Source organism: Lactuca virosa, chromosome 5, assembly GCF_052849685.1.
Source record: "Lactuca virosa cultivar CGN04683 chromosome 5, Lactuca_virosa_CGN04683_v6, whole genome shotgun sequence".
NCBI lineage: Eukaryota > Viridiplantae > Streptophyta > Magnoliopsida > Asterales > Asteraceae > Lactuca > Lactuca virosa.
The window spans coordinates 101,497,631-101,515,924 of record NC_136430.1 but is presented as its reverse complement, the minus strand read 5'-3'; the positions used below and the strand labels follow the sequence as shown (position 1 = coordinate 101,515,924).

The following is an 18,294-nucleotide window of genomic DNA, read 5'->3' as shown; positions in this document are numbered from 1 at the left end:
GGGAAACAATAAGTCTTCACCAGTAACCAAGATCAGAGTTTATTCCTTAGTGTTGAGTAATGGGTTAGGGCTAGATTTAAATAATTGTTGCTATTCGCCAGATATGGCAAGGAACGTCATTTCTTTTCATGGATTGTTTAGACTAGGTTTCAGATATTCGTTTGATAATAGTAATGGTTCTATTAATGCTTATTTGAATGGTGTCTTTTATTTCAATGCATTACATTGTAATGGGATTTATGAATCTGTGTTAATTATAGATAATTTAGGAAATGATGTTTTAAATATTGATTCGTCCACAAGTTTGGACAAAGCATACTTGTGGCATTGTCGCCTTGGCCATGTTAACAAGAAACGCATAGCCCAACTCCAAAAGGATGGAGTCTTGGAGTCATTCGACCTTAGGGACGATGACGTCTGTGAGTCTTATTTACTTGGGAAGATGACCAAGTCACCCTTTACTGGCACATGTGAAAGGGGTGAGGGTGTATTGGATCTCATACATACTGATGTATGTGGACCCTTTAGATCCACCACAAGGGATGCTTGTCGCTTCTACATGACTTTTACAGATGATTATAGCAGACATGGATATATCTACTTAATCAAGCAGAAGTCAGAAACCTTTGAAAAGTTCAAAGAGTTCAAGAATGAAGTGGAAAATCAGTTGGGCAGGAAAATCAAGATGCTTTGATCTGATCGAGGGGGAGAGTACCTAAGTCTTGAGTTTCACGACTATCTAAAAGAATGTGGAATAGTTTCGCAATTGACGCCTCCTAGAACGCCACAATCGAATGGTGTGGCTGAGAGACGTAATCGAACCTTGTTGGACATGGTTCGTTCTATGATGAGTCGTGCTTCGTTACCAATCTCATTCTGGGGATATGCCTTAGAGATTGCCGCCCATATCCTTAACTTAGTTCCCACCAAGAAGGTTGCCAAGACACCTCACGAGATGTGGACAGGGGAAGCTCCCTCGTTAGCACATATCAAAGTTTGGGGTTGTGAAGCTTTCGTAAGACGAGAGACTCACGACAAGCCAGAACCTCGTAGTGAGAAGTGTTATTTCATCGACTATCCACAGAAGTCTTTTGGCTATCTCTTCTATAGACCAAGTGACAATGTTGTCTTTGTTGCTAGGAGAGGAGTTTTCAGAGAGAGAGAACTCATAAGTCAAGGAGACAGTGGGAGTCAGATTGACCTTGAAGAGCTTCAAGAGTCAGGAGATGAAGGAACCTCTAACATTGGCGCTCAACCTGAGGAGGAAACTCCTGTTGAACTAATTGACCAGTCCTTACCTCTTAGACGTTCCAATAGAGTTAGTGTTCCACCCCAGTTTTATGGTTTCCATATTACTACTAACGGGTATACGTTTATTAGTGATAGTACACTAGTAAATATGGACGAACCTAATAGCTATAAGGAAGCCATTGCAGGCCCAGAGTCTGCTAAATGGAAAGAGGCAATGGACAGCGAGATTCAGTCCATGTATGACAACCAAGTTTGGAATTTGGTTGATAATGTACCAGGTCGTAAGACAGTCGGGTGCAAGTGGATCTTCAAGAAGAAGACAAACATGGATGGGAAAGTGCACACTTATAAAGCGCGATTGGTCGCGAAGGGCTTTACTCAAAATCCTGGAGTTGACTATGATGAGACCTTCTCGCCAGTTGCTAAAATAAAGTCTATTAGGGTAATGCTCGCAATAGCTGCGTTTCATGATTATGAAATCTGGCAGATGGACGTAAAAACCGCTTTTCTAAATGGAAAGTTGGTTGAGGATGTTTACATGAATCAGCCAGAGGGTTTTGTCGATGCGAAGTATCCAAATAGAGTGTGCAAGCTTGAGAAATCCATTTATGGATTGAAGCAAGCATCTCGCAGATGGAATCTTTGTTTTGACGAGAAGGTCAAAGAGTTTGGCTTTCTGCGAAACGAAGATGAGTCATGTGTGTATATCAAGGCCAGTGGGAGTATAGTGAGCTTCCTCGTATTGTATGGTGATGACATACTGCTCATAGGAAACGACATCCCAACCTTGCAGGAGGTCAAGTCCTGGCTTGGGAAGTGTTTCGCTATGAAGGACCTCAGAGAGGCTGCGTATATTCTGGGAATAAGGATAGTGAGAGACAGAAGTAAGAGACTGATAGGACTCAGTCAGGATACATACTTGGAAAAGGTACTAAAACGTTTTAGTATGGAAAATTCCAAGAAAGGGGAGTTGCCAATCCAATGCAATACCAAACTGAGTAAGACTCAGAGCCCGAGTACAGAGGCAGAGATAGCTGATATGAGCCGAGTTCCTTACGCTTCTGCAGTTGGCTCGATTATGTACGCTATGACCTGTACTCGTGCCTGATGTGGCCTTCGCTTTGAGCATGGTCAGCAGATATCAAACGAACCCTGGTAGAGCACATTGGATTGCTGTCAAGAATATTCTTAAGTACCTACGAAGGACCAAGGAATGGTTTCTAGTCCTCGGTGGGAGTGATGACTTAAGGGTGCGAGGGTATAGTGACGCTAGTTTTCAGACGGATCGGAATAATTACCGATCGCAGTCAGGCTGGGTCTTTACCCTGAACGGAGGAGCAGTGACTTGGAAAAGTTCCAAGCAAGAGACCGTAGCTGATTCAACGTGTGAATCAGAGTACATTGCGGAAAGCGAAGCATCAAAGGAGGCTATATGGTTGAAGAACTTCATAGGAGACCTTGGAGTTATGCCATCCATAAAGGAGCCCATGGAAATTTTCTATGATAATGAAGGAGCGGTTGCCTTGACGAAGGAACCAAGGGATCATGGCAGATCTCGACATATCGACAGGAAATACCATTTTATTAGACATCGGGTAGAAGAGGGACTCCTCGTTGTGAAGAGGGTATCGTCAGAAGATAACCCAGCAGATCCCCTTACGAAGGGACTGAGTAGGGTCAAGCATTTGAAGCACGCTAGGAGCGTTGGGCTAAAGGACGATATTAGTTTAGATTAGATAGGTAGGAAACTTGTAATGGATAATTTTGTATTCAACATTTGATGATTAAATAAAGGTGTGTTATTTATAAGAAAGTTTCTATCTTGTGTTGATTATTTATCTATTGTTTCGATTTTGCATGTTTTGACTTCCTGAATAATAGGATTATTCGAACAGTCCACAATCTCTCATATGTTGGAAGTAAATATGAAGGAAGATTGTCTTAAATTTGTTTGTAGATTGTCTAAAAGTTTTAGACATAGCAAAGGTTTGCTACAAAGTTTATGAGTGCTTATGAAATACGTTTTGAGCATTGGAATAAACCCGCACTTGCTAGTATCACTTCATGAAAGTTATCACAAGTGATCGCAAGATGATAATATCATATAATCTTTAAACCTAGAGATATGGTTATTGTTTGCTAGTTGATTATGCATTGATAATACGAAAACGCATTAGTAACTTGATATTATAAAACGTATTATTGTGTGTAACTTAGCTAGTAGATAATAAAAGCATATAAGTCGAAGTTTTCTGTTCCTTTTATTCTAAGAGTATAAAAGCGATATTTTGGCCACTCGATGATTTGGTTTGACTTATGTGCTGGGCCCGGTTAGGATGAGGTTGACGTGTTCAACTGAATTCTATGTCGAACAAATCAGAGATCGAGAAATAAAATGTTGGACAATAAGTATTGTCGACATGATATCTAGAACAGAGGATTATACGATCCCTTATCTGAAGGACATGTTTTTGATCAAAGTTGACAGAAGCGTATAATAGCTACGATTGCTAACCTGGTCCTGAAGTCGTATGTGAGATATAGTTACTAGACTTATCCAAGTGGGAGGCTGTTGGATTAGTGTCTAAGCCCGTAACTATATTTGGTATGTACTTGACCCGGTTATGCATGGTCCTTTTGGGTTGCCTTCACCAAAGCAACTTGACAAGGTAATTTAAGGAAAGAGAGAGGATATTATGGTTTATTAATATATTATAAGAATAATATATTAAAAGAGAAATCATATTTATTTAATTAGTATTAGTCATAAATTAATTAGGAATTAATTTGGTGACTAAAAGAGATTAATTAAATAAAGGGACTTAAACTGTCAAGTGTGTGATAGTTGGGTTTTGGGCTGGGAAACCTAATGGACTAAGGGGGAACGAAATTATGATGAAGGATCATCATATTTTCGTCCAAGGGCCCTATTCCAGAAGGTTCCTTGGACTGCTTGGTCATTAAGTTGTCCATTAGGGTTTAGACTGAAACCCTAGCAGCCTATAGTATAAATAGAGACCCTTGCATGCAATTTTCGGCCACTTGTTCCAAGAGAAAACCCTAGGCTGAAAATTAGCATCCTCCTTTCTCTCAAAGTTGCCTTCTTGCTTGTGTGGTGTTTGTGATCCATTAGAGGAATTACAATTGTGATTCTAAGCTCAAGAGAAGAAGATTCAAGCTACTATTTGAAGAGGTAAACATTTAGATCTGATGTTATATGTTAATTTTGATATTATGTATGCTAGATTAGGGTTTGTAAGTCTTGGATTCATTCCATGTACAATAGAGAAACCTAGATCCAAGCATTAGGGTTTGTATGAGCACATAGGATTGTTTTTATGCATAAAACCCATCAGTATCGGGATCTTCACGCTGATTATTGGTGGCCCTGCATGAAGCGAGACATAGCATGTAACGTAGAGCAGTGCTTGACCTGCAGGAAGGTCAAGGCCGAGCACTAGCGACCTCACGAAAAGATGCAGCCATTGGAGATTCCCGTGTGGAAATGGGAAGATATCACTATGGATTTCATCACGAAGCTTCCCAGGACCGCACGTGGAGTGGATTCGATATGGTCATCGTGGATCGATTGACCAAGGGTGCTTATTTCATCCCGATCCAGGAGAGTATATCGGCTTAGAAGCTAGCCGTGATCTACGTTAGATACGCGGTGGCAAGTCATGGAGTGCCAGTTTCAGTTGTGTCAGACCGAGACGTCTGTTTTACTTCCATGTTTTGGAAGCGGTTCCACGACGAGATGAGTACTCGTCTCCACTTCAGCATCGCTTTCCACCATCAGACGGATGGGCAGAGCGAAAGGACGATTCAGACTCTCGAGGACATGCTGCGCGCATGTGTTTTGGATTTCGGTGGCAGTTGGGACACGTATCTTCTGTTAGTGGAATTTTCGTATAACAACAGTTACCACGCTAGCATAGACCGTCCTCCCTTCGAGGTGCTCTACGGGAGGAAGTGTAGGACCCCAATCTGTTGGGGCGAGGTCGGTCAGAGAGTCATGAGGAGTACCGAGGTGATACTCAAGACTACTGAGAGGATCCAACAGGTGTGGAGCGGGCTCTAGACTGCTCATAGTCGGCAGAAGAGCTATGCCAACAAGCACCGTTCAGACTTGGAGTTTTAGGTGGGCGACATGGTTCTCCTGAAGGTGTCACCTTGGAAAGGTGCCATCCGGTTCAGGAAGCAGGGGAAGTTGGGCCCCAGGTACATCGGTCCTTTCAAGGTTATAGCCCGGGTGGGCAAGGTGGCGTATCAATTGGATCTTTCAACAGAGCTCAGCCAGATCCACAACACTTTTCATGTTTCCCAGCTGCGGAAGTGCTTAGTGGATGACTCAACGATTGTTCCTTTAAAGGATATCCAGGTTGACGACAGCCTGAACTACATTGAGAGGCCTGTGGCGATTCTGGATCGTAAGACGAAAACCTTGAGGAACAAGGATGTTCAGTTAGTGAAGGTGCAGTGGCAGCACCGTAAGGGCTCGGAGTGGACTTGCGAGACAGAGGAGGAGATGAGGGAGCACTACCCAGAGTTATTCGAGGCAGCAGACTTCGAGAACGAAGTCTAAGACAAGTGGGGGAGAATTGTAACGCCTGGTTCCTGGTATGTATTTAAATTATTAATTTATTCATTTCTATGTAGGAGCTCGACGAGTTGGAGGTCCCATAATCGTCGAGTAGGGATTAGTTTTGGACACGGGGTTTGAAGTCTACTCGATGAGTTGGTAGCCTCAACTCGACGAGTAAGGCTTCCAAAATGAAACCCCAATTCCAATGTTTTGCACCCTATTTAAGCATCCTAATCCTCTTATGCCAGCCTCAGTTATAACCTCCAACTCGCAAAACCTAGATCCAGAAACCCTACTACCTTGTGTGAGTTTTTGAGCCATTCTTGAGTGAAGCTTTGTCTGTTTGAAGTTTGAGGAAGAAGAAGAAGCTAGAGGATTCAAAAAGAAGCTTGTAGATCCAGAGACTCCATTTCATCCTCATCATTTTCTGGTAAGCAAGCCTCAAACTTGCTTAGTAGCTTCTTAGATCTCCTTATTATCATTTTATTGAGTTTTTGGTCCAAGAAGCTTAATCTTTGGGTTGTGGATGTCCCCAGTGGGTAAACCATCAGATCTGGAGTCATTGAGGGCTTTCATGGCGTAAAGGTGCAAAATTTATGGCCATTGAAGCCCCATGAAAGCTATAGGATGTCATTTTGGGCTTTTAAGCCCCAAAAGGCCATGCATGAGGAGAAAGGTGGAAGCTTTACATGTTTATGTAGTGTTTAGGGTGTAGATCTACGTTTGTATGCCTTAGTTTTGAGTATCAATGACTTGTGTACCAAGGTCTAGGTCCTAAAGAGTTAGGGATTTAGTTCGATTCATCATATAAGGGTATTAACGGGTAAAGTTGGAAACTTTACCCTTAAAAGGACATTTTTAGTGTATAGGTGGAGTATAGGGCTAGGATCTGAAGAATAAGGGCTTAATCCATTAATATGAAGCAACAGACTGAAGAACTCGACGAGTCCATAGAGGAACTCGACGAGTTGGGACGAAGTGTCCCGATTCAATTAAAGACAAAACTCGACCAGTTCAATTATGACTCGACCAGTTGATTAGGAGAAGTCCCGATCTTGTATATAGGAGGAACTCGACGGTTTGTGAAAGAACTCGACGAGTTGGATCGTGATTTCAGGGTTTATGATTCATGGAACTCGACGAGTTGGTGAACCAACTCGACGAGTTGAGTCAACCCAGGATGTTGACTTTGACTTTGACTTTGACTTTGACAAAGGTTGACCCGTGAAGGGGTTTTGAGCATGGAATGTTATCTAAGAGGTTGTTCTGTATTGGGTGTGAGTAGAGCCAGTTGTGGAGCAAGGAATTTCAGCTATTCACGACATTGAGGTGAGTTTTCTTTAGTAGGAACGGGTCTACGGCACCAAGGCCGGCCCGTATATGTGGTATGATTAGTATCGGAGTGTAGGCGGGGTCCGTATCTCATAGATAGATGATATGGTACAGTATTATATGCTTAGTTATACTTGTTGTCTGTGTGATACCTGTATGTATTTTCATGACTAGCTGAGTGTGGGTGGGGCCCGTATCTCTTAGTAGCTGAGTGTGGGCGGGGCCCGTATCTCCTAGTGGCTAAGTGTGGGAGGGGCCCGTATCTCATAGTTGCTGAGTGTGGGCGGGGCCCGTATCTCATTGAGTGTGGGCGAGGCCCGTATCTCCTAGTTGCATGTTATGTGTATGGTATGTGGTAGTTTCGGGAGACTCACTAAGCTTCGTGCTTACAGTTTTGAGTTGGGGTTTCAGGTACTTCCGGTAGCAAGGGGAAGAGCTCGGGATGATTGCAGTGAACACACCATTTATTTATCCTGGGATGTTTATACTTTGATATATTTTGACAGATGTTATGATATTTTGAGATACACGACTTATGGTTTTTATATGATGTTTGGATTACTATGGTTTTATTAATGAATTAAACTAAAATTTCTGGACCGTATTTTTGGGATGTTTCAATCAGATGAACTTATGAAGTAAGGGCTTGAATGATCAATAGTTGAATTAGAAGAACCAAAAGAATTGAATTCAAATTCAGCCATTGAAAGAAAAAAAAAGTAATAGAGTATGAATTGAATCAAGAAACAATATCAAAGATGAAGAATCAGATCACGTCTACGTTGATACCATGTTAACTTGATTGAACTTGAGAGAAAAATGAATTTCAAAAAATGATATGTATCATTGATTAAGAAAAGAAATACAGGCTCAACATATATACAATAAGGAAAAGAAGCAAAACAAAATAACATTTACTAGAAAACTATGTAACTGAAAATAGGTTAAACTACAAAAATGTCCTCAATTAGTTCTAACAATGACTTATGCAATTTTACTACCTTTTCAGACTTAGAATTTTCCTTGATTTCATTTCATCTTGAAATAGCTCATGATTTTTGTTAGCAAAATGTAGAGAAATTTCATATTATTTCAATAACGATAATATACTTAATATTTTACAACACAAAGGAAATACAATACGTGGTTTTTATGGGTAATTTTTACCTTTACTCATTTCTCACCAACATTGAACTTATAATGATATCTTAGGTAGCCCAAGATCTTAAACTAGCCAACATATTGGGACTACCATTGTATTTCTTGTTTTTCTTGAATGCAGGAATGAAGACTTATCTAAAAGAGCATAGACCAAGACAAAAGGCACATTGTTAAACGAGAATAAATGTTGAAGTCCACTCTAAACACCGGGTCAAAAAAGATCAAGGAAGATCCTTAGATTTTACAACAATTTGTTATATTCATATTGTATACGAAGACTAGTTGATAACTATTCATGGACATGTTTTGATTCTCACTCTCATATTATCTCTGAACATTCTTGAGCACAATTACACTTTCTACTCAGCTACTACATGTAACTCCATTTTATTTAATTAAAGTTCTAAGGCAGTGTGACATTGTCACCTATCACAGTTTTATGTCAAAAATCCTAAAGGATTGAGGGCTTTCCTCGTATATCTCTATGTTCTTGTGTTTATTTTGTTTACTTATTTTTATTTAATCAATTTCAATACATACTTGATCATGTATTTCCTTACACACAACTATTTTCATGATTACAACCTCAAGATACTCTGAGGTATATTGACATTTTTTGAATATCTTAAGATTAATCACTATATCCAATGAGTTTACACCTTAAATATCACTTTTGTCCCGTTTTATTAATATACACATATCTACATTGTAGTATAAGTCAAAAAATCACAATCACATTGGAAATATTAATTTTATTGTCTTATTCCCAAGATATTTGGCGCATCCAAGATCTTAAACATATTTCAAATCTTCAACAGTTTACAATCAACTTTGTACCTAAAAACATTCATTACACATACTAGGTTGGTTACCGATTTTGTTTATGAAATTTTGACAAAAATAATAGTGACATGTACTTTATTTTAAATGAAGATACTACTAAAGAACTATTCGATTTAGGTGCAAATAGATATATGGTATTCATAAAGTTCAACGTATACTTCACTTGTCCCTCTAAGAAATTAGATCAAGTATTTGAAGTAGAAATTACAGGTGGAAGAATCACATAAGTAGATGAAGTTTATAATGATTACTTAATAAAAACTATTAAGCTTCTAATGATACTTATTAGGGAACTTGATCTTGTAGTGGGTATGCGTTGGTTGTTGAACAATAAGATCATATAAATTGTAACAAAAGGATGGTGAAAATTAAAGATTAAAAGAGAAAGGAAATAATTATTTCTAGTAGTAACAAAAATAATCATGACAACGTTATTTCATTCTTGAAGGAAATAATGTGCATATGTAAGGGATGTGAAACTTATCCAACATTCAATCAAAGGGTTATGAGTAGTTTGTGAACATCTATAAGTTTTTCCTAATGATCTACACATATTTCCACCTGATAGACAAGTCAAATTTTTTATTTATTGGATACCTAGAGCAGTACCCATAACACGAGCACCATACAAACTTGAACCATATGAAATGAAGGAACTTACGAACTAATTAAAAGGATTGAGTGATAAATGGTTCACTTTCCTTCATCATCATGGGGAGCACTACTATTGTTCGTCAAAGAGAAGGATGGAACCAAAAGGCTGTGCACTGAATATCCATAACTAAATACAGACAATCGGATATCGATATCCCTTACAACAAATATATGAGTTATTGATCAATTAAAAGGAGAAAATTATTTTTAAAATAGACTTACATTCAGGATATCAACAATTAAGTTTACAAGAAAAGAAATCCTAAAGACAATATTCCAAACAAGGTATAGACATTACGAGTTCTTAATCATGATTTTTGATTTGACAAATGCACCAACTGTGTTCATGGGCCTGATGAAATAGTTATGTAAGTTGTGTTAGAAATTAGGGATGAAAAGAATTGCTTGGATTCTATGAAAGTCATGAAACACTACCAAACTGAAGTATTTCGATGATACAAATCAACACTTAATTGGATAAAATTCAGATTTTCCAGAATGAGAGAATGTTGGTGAAATCTTCTTCAAGACGTACCCAAAGGGTCCGAAGGATCATAACCTTCCCCTGATAATTTAACACACATGAGTCCAGGGAGTCTCGAGGTGACGATCTCGGCTCACCTTAAGTGACCACAAAAGAGAGGAAATTGGCCACTCAGCTAAAGACCAAAAGCAAGGCCTATAAAATACTCTTCGGGGACACACCTCCCCAAATAAAAAAAAGAAGATCGCAAGGACGGGAAAACATTAATGATGAAGACCCCGCAAGGTCGAATGCAACAACATTACAGAAAGCACATACAAAAAATGAAAAATAAACAACAAACATACAAAAACACACAACAAAAATCAAACCTGGCAAGGTTGAGTCGAGGCAGCGCCCTCAACGCCACCATTTGGCACGAGTTCCTCCTCTTGAGAACATAGTTGGCGAAGATCAGCAAGCCTGAGCTCGCCCAAACAGAGATAGGACGCGAAGTACGTCTCGGCAAAAGCCCTGATGGCAGCATGCATTGCATCAACAGATTGTGCCGCAAAGTCCAGATCGGATGAGCCATGGCTACTGCTAGCAAGTTACACTCGTGCCATCTGCTTCCCCCTCTCTATACCAGCAGCCACACACGCAACACGCGGCTAATCCCAAGCGAGAACTCTCTACTCTCGACAACACGGTCCACCAGACGAACCAGCCCTTCTAGAGAACCCACACTAAATCAGACTCCAAGATTTTCCTCGTCGAGACCTCAACGGTGAACTGATTGTCTCGCAGTGTCAAATGCTCCTCCAATGCTTCTTTCTCCAATACCAAATTTTGGACCTGCTGAGATAAGAGATTAACCTCCAGAGTCGCCACCTGAGCTTCTACAACAGTCTTCTCCCAAGACAGCACGAGGTAGCGCTCATCAAACTTGCGTCGCTCCTCTTCGAGAAGCCAATATTTCTCCGCAAGCTCGACATGCTCGGATTTAACAGCAGCCAACTCTGCTAAATCAACCCCTATGTAACGAAGACGACCATCAGCCACCGCCAAGTAGGGATCAACCAGACCAGCGGCATAATGAAGATCGTTCGCCATGTGAGAATAAGAAAGAGCATCAAGAACTTCCATGGTAGTCGGAGGAAATGCATGTTGGCACCACTCAGAGGCGGGCCCCTGTTCATACAAAAGGGAACCGGTCGTGAGATTCCACCTAGGGAGATACATACCGGTAGCACCTAAAGACGAAGGACCCGCCACCGACGGGGCCATCACCTGGAACAGAGGGCTGGACGAAGTAAGTTCCCACAACTCCTGGTTCCCCCGGCCGACACAAACTCACCGTCTCCATCGCTTGCGACTCGTCATTATCATCAATCTCAATAACAACAGGGGACTTAGAAAACAGAGGATCGATGTTGCGTTTCCGACGAAAACTCCGACCAATAGAACTACCACCAATATCCTCCTCAAGAGCGGAATCCACACCAATAGACTGACGTTGGGAGACGACTTTACCACTAGCTACACCTGATCCTCTGACCCCCGCCTCGATATGAGGGACACTGCCCTAAAAAACATGGCCAACTTTGGCTGGTGTCGGTAGCGTCTCCACTTGAGGGACATCGTGATACTGAAGATCCCCTTCAAAATCCCCTCGCAGCACTTGCTCAAGGGACAAAAACCTCTCGCTACCTGCAATGACAACAACGCAAAACCCCCTTCTTTTCAGAAAAAGAAAGTCGATATCGAATAAAAAAAGGAAAAAGGGGGGGGGGGAAGGTATTACTCACCATCATTATCCACAAAAAACTGAGACATCTTTCCATGTGACCGCCAAGCAGCACTCATTCTGGATGCTGCCAATACACAGTCCGACCAATCTTTGCCGTTAAAACAAATTCCTCTTAATGTGCGAGCCACTAACAAAACGACCCCCGATAGTTGGGGTGCACGATCCAAAGTCATGGGCAAACGAGGATAGCAAGATCCTACCTAATCACTATTAACCCACAACCAACGATCCTGCCAGTTCATCTGAGGCGATTTCTGGTTAACTATAAAGGAATGTGTGTTACAGCATTGAGAGAAAGTGTGAACGCCCGAATGGTTAGACGAATTGAAGAAAGACTGGAATGCTTGAAGATAGGGAAGCACCTCCAACGCTCGACACCCTAACTCAAACCCAACTATCTTGTTCACATCGTTTCGGGACAATTCGTGAACATAGAACCCATATTCTCGCATAACCTCGTCGAAGAAATCAGAAACACAAAGCCGAAACTCGGCCTCAAAGAACGCTACCGGAATACCCACCTTCCCTGCTGGTGGTTGATAAATCGTAGACCCTTTCGATGGGAATTGAACTCCATGCTCAGGCATGAACCCAAACCAGAATTGAAGGGACTCGAACTCCTCAGGTGTGAGTGCGATTCTAGATATAACAAAGGCCAACAAGAATCGAAGAGAAAAAAATATGGGAGAAAGGAGAAATGATAATAGAGGATGAGACAGCGGATTATGGAAATAGGAAGCATATAACCGTTCTTAAAGATAGAGCACCCTTATATAAAAAAAAGAAAAAAGAAGAAGAAAGAAAAGAAGAAAAAATGGAACGAAATGACGCTATCTTGCCAGAACGGATCTATTACGTGTCATGGACCGTTCCCACCAAATGCGTGCCCAGATCTAAGCTAGAACTACTCAACTACCCTAGTCAAATGCTGACGTCTACTAGCCTATGGGACTTGTTATCGTATCCCACTGAGAATTCGTCAAAAATAATAGAACTGTCAGTCTAATACACATTTTGGGCAAAGACCAGCATATGCCAAATGTTGGGCCCCAGCTCTCGCCCTCCCCCTCGCGATCCCACATTCATTCCTTGGCGCCTAAGCGCCAAAGCCAATGTTAAGACAAAATTATACCAGCTGCCCCTCAGAGCGACAAGTGTAGCGCTCAGAACGTTGCTCCTGGCAGCCCTGCACCAATGGTAAGCAACTACTCGCGGAACATGATCTACCAATCAAAGGTCGTCTTCCAATGCCACTCCTGAAAAGGTAAAAGATACTGTCGGGGATTTGTTCCGCCGATCACAGGTAAAAAAAAGTCCCTTCACCTCCAAGAAAAGGGACCGTGAAATAAACCTCCTAACCCTTACCTAGCATTTTCACCTTCTCTCTAAGAGACAAACTGACTTGATTGTCGGAGTTTCGATCCGAGACTGCCTCCCAGAAGGTAGCACTTACCATCATTATCCACAAAAAAGTGAGGCATCTTTCCACCTGACCACCAAGCAAAACTCATTTTGGATGCTGCCAATACACAGTCCGACCAATCTTCGCCGTTAAAACAAATTCCTCTTAACGTGCGAGCCACCGAACAATCGACCCCCGACAGTTGGGGTGCCCGATCCGAAGCCATGGGCACGTGAGGATAGCCAGCCCTAACCAAATCATTGTTAACCCACAGCCACCGATCCTGCAAGTTCTTTCGAGGCGCTTTCTGGTTAACTATAAAGGAATGCGTGTTACGGTGTTGAGAGAAAGTGTGAACTCCTGAATGGGTAGATGAATTGAAGAAAGACTGGAATGCTTGAAGATGGGGAAGCACCCCCAACGCTCGACACCCTAACTCAAACCCAAATATGTTGTTCATAACGTTTGAGGTCATGTCATGAACAACGAAACCGTATTCTCACATAACCTTGTCGAAGAAATCAGAAACAGGAAGCCGAAACCCGACCTCGAAGATCGCTACCGGAATACCCACCTTCCCCGCTGGTGGTTGATAAATTGTAGACCCTTCCGACGGGAATTAAACTCCATGCTGAGGCATGAACCCAAACCAGAATTGAAGGGACTCGAACTCCTCGGGTGTGGGAGCGATTCCAGATCTGACAAAGCCCACCAAGAATTGGAGAGAAAAAATGTGGGAGAAATGAGAAATGATAATAGAGGATGATACGGTGGATTATGTAAATAGGAAGCGTATAACCGTTCTTAAAGACAGAGGACCCTTATATAAAAAAATAAAAAAGAAGAAGAAGAAAGAGAAGAAGAAAAAAACGGAACGAAACGACGCTATCTCGCCAGAGCGACTCTATTACATGTCATGGGTCGTTCCCACCAAACGCATGCCCAGATCTAAGCTAGAACTACTCAGCTACCCTAAGCAATCGCTGACGTCTACTATCCTAGGGAACTTGTTAACGTATCCCACCGAGAATACGTCAAAAATAACGGAACCGTCAGTCTAATAGACGGTTTGGGCAAAGACCGACGTATGCCTAATGTCGGGCCCTCCCTCTCGCGATTCCATATTCATTCCTTGGCGCCCAAACGCCAAAGCCAGTGTGAAGACAAAATAGTACTAGCCGCCCCTCAGAGCGACATGTGCAGCGGTCAAAACGTCGCTCCTGGCAGCCCTGCACCAATGGCAAGCAACTACTCGCAGAGCATGATCTACCAATCAAAGGCCGTCTTCCTCTGTGACTCCTAAAAGGTAAAAGATACTGTCGGGGATTGGTTCCTCCGATCACATGTATAAAAAGGTCCCTTCTCCTCCAAGAGAAGGGGCCATGAAATAAACCTCCTAACCCTTACCTAATATTCTCACCTTCTCTCTAAGAGACGAACTGACTTGATCGTCAAAGCTTCGATCCGGGACTGCCGCCCAGACGAGGACTGACGAGCTTGCTTTCTTTTCTGTGATTCTCAGGCCCTTCATTCTGTTCTTCAAAGAGACAGAGTTAATCCGGAGTCATATCACAACAGTTAAGTACGACACTAATTTTAAAATTTCCAAAGGAAAGTGAATACTTCATAATATATAATGATGCATCCAATGAAGACTTAAAATATGTGCTCTTGCAAAGAATTCATGTAATTTCCTTTGAATCACAACGGTAAAATAACACAAGAAAGAATAGCAAACACTTGATTTAAAGCTAAAAATGTAGTTTTTGCTTTAAAAATATGGACACATTACTTATGTTGTTCGAAATGTGTACAGTATAAAGATCATAAAAATCTCAAGTATTTATTCAATGAAAATGAATTATTTACAAGGCAAATGCTTTGGATCAAATTGTTAAAATATTATGATAAGAAATCAATACCATTCATGAAAAATATAATACTTGATGCCTTGAGTCGGAAGAACCAAATCAACCTCCTAATGTTAAGTCATTCAAATTGTTGCTACAAATAAGTTATTTGAGCAAGTTCAAGAATTACAAAAGGAAACACTAATCAAGACAATTAAAATGAAAAACAATTTTTGGACAATTCAAGCTACTAGCGACTAACATTCATCATTCATGGAAGTAATTTTGGATGAAGTATGCAAGTCCAAGTATTATGTCTATCCCGGAAACAAGAAGATGTACAAAGATTTAAATTTTTTATATTTCCATAAATGATGAAGTTAATAACCAACTATGTTACAAAGTGTCTCATATGTTTAAAGGTTAATATCGAACGCCAAATACCTTAAATACCTTACAGAAGGTTACAACAAATAAATATACCCATTTGAAATGAGAACGTATCACTATGAATTTTGTAACAAGGTTTAACAAACATTGAAATTTTTTTCGTGATTGACCAAAACAATACATTTTTTCGTTGATCAAGGAAAAACAAACATTGAAAATTTTAGCCAAAATTTACATATATGAAATTCTTTCAAGACACGGCATACTAATAGCGATTGTATCTTATTGGAATCTTTGTTTTAGATCATATTTTTAGAAAAGTTTCCAGAAGGAATGGGTTCACAAGTTAAAATGAGTACAAATATCATCCCGAAACTGATGGTTTTAGTGAAAGGATAATTCAAACCTTAGATGACATGTTAGAGGCATGTGTAACGAACTTGAGAGGTCAACAGGTTAACCATTTACCCTATCTGAGTTTTTTTTTAACAATAGTTATTATAGTAGTATCAACACAATGCCATAACAAACATGGAGGGCGTTAATGAGGCAAAATGGACAGCTGAACAGGGCCCAATTTGTTATATTATATATTTTTATTTAAAAATAAAAACTTATAATAACGATAAGGGACCTTTTTTCCTGGCTCGTCTAGGGCCTTTGACGATATTTAATCTCTTAGGACCGCCCTTGATTAGAAGATATATATATATATATATATATATATATATATATATATATATATATATATATATATATATTAGTGGGTAGGAATAATTGTAGGCATAAAAGGTAGGAAACAATTTAATTTCTCATATATATATATATATATATATATATATATATATATATATATATATATATATATATATAATGAGAGAGTTGATTGGACCTGAAATTATGTAACAAACAAGAGAGAAAGTAACTTAATTAAGAGAAATGCTCAAAATAATTAAATGAAGTATCGTCACATACAGCCAGGGTTCTAGGAGTAGCCGGCGCTCCTTAAATCTTCTGGCATAAGGAAAATTTTTAGAAAAATTTCCAATATGTTTCCCCCAAAATCATGTATGATACATCTTGGATTTTTTCCAGGATCGGCCCGATCCCACATGATATGATGATCATACAAAAAAGTGAAGTAATAAAGATTACATTCTATATATTGAAAATTTCAAGTTGTACATCCTTTGATTTTAATGGTAAGTAATCCCCAAGATAAACATCGAGATGATTAGCCAACAATGATTTATCTATGTTTTCATGATGGAAAGATTTGCAGATGAAATAAATGATAGTTTGGACTGTAAGGCTGAAAAGAATCAATACTGAAAGCCACAAGAAAAAGAGACTCCCATAGATTGTTCTAACCACGAGCGAATCTTTTCCGATCACCACATGTGACTCGAACCCCACTTGAATCGTGATAAAACATACGTTAAGAAAACAAAATATAGCCATTGAAACACCAGTCTTCCCTTTGATTAACTCTCTGCTCTTTAACATCGACCGAATCCCATAATCATCTTCCAAAACCGAAATCACACTAGCCAAGTGCCAGACAACGCTGATATAGATAAACAACACCACATAAACAATGGCTAAAATGATAAGAATCAAAACCCCAGTGTTAGTAAAATCAACCCATGCAACCCAGCAGGCAAATACCACCAACGCCAGTAGATTAAACACAAAAAAGATGATGAAATTCCAAACAAAAGTGACCATTAATCGTTTCCAAACCTTTGGAACGACGCTCATCACTTGCTTGAAATTCATGTGTTTCGATGTGTAGATACATGCTACGGTATAAACGATAGCTGAGGTAGAGAGGAGGGATAGGACGAGGAAGAAGATGAAGTAAGCAACTTTAAACACCCAAAAATAGGTCCATTCGGAAGAGATGATATCAGACAACGTATTATATTTTCTGGTGTTTTGTGGGGTTTGATCACGAATATCTTCATTGTGTAAGATTTTTCCGAAAAGGTATTCAGAGACTTCGATATGAGCCAAGAAAATGAAGGAGAGAGGGAGGATGATGGAGAGAGAGATTTTGATGAAGATTTCTTTGTAAGTTGAGATGATTTTGAAGGTTTCTTTGAAGATGCCAAAAAAGCCAAGAAACTGCATTTGTTCTTGTTCTTGATCCATTTCAGAATTGAAGATTTCTTCAATGGTGTTTGCCCTCAAAAACAATGAACCATTTGATTCAAATATTGAAAAATGGAGATGAGTGAAGATATGGTTCGCTTAGAGACGTTTTAATATAACAATTATCAAGTAAGCTTTAGCGTAGGGTTAGGGATGGGGAGACTTCTTATAAGAATCTGCCAAAGTTCTTTTTTCTGTTTTAATTTTCTTGACAATTGTTAAAGGATAAAGTTGTCATTTCATATTTTATCTGAGTTTTATGCGGTATCTATATCAAATAAAATATACTGTTATTGATGTGTTTGTATCTTTAACTGCAAATTAAAATATTTAGATAAAATTACAAAATTAGCCAATAATACTAATCACTTTGCGGAAAATAGCCAAAAAAATAGAAAT

General features: G+C 39.9%; 1 protein-coding gene across 1 annotated transcript; it reads right to left on the bottom strand.

The window, feature by feature from the left end:
* Positions 1–16,899: 16,899 nt before the first annotated feature.
* Positions 16,900–17,895, bottom strand: LOC145111533 (uncharacterized). The gene has a single exon (XM_079047798.1). The coding sequence runs from the start codon at positions 17,893–17,895 to the stop codon at positions 16,900–16,902; it is 996 nt and encodes a 331-aa protein (XP_078903924.1).
* Between the last annotated feature and the right edge of the window lie 399 nt (positions 17,896–18,294).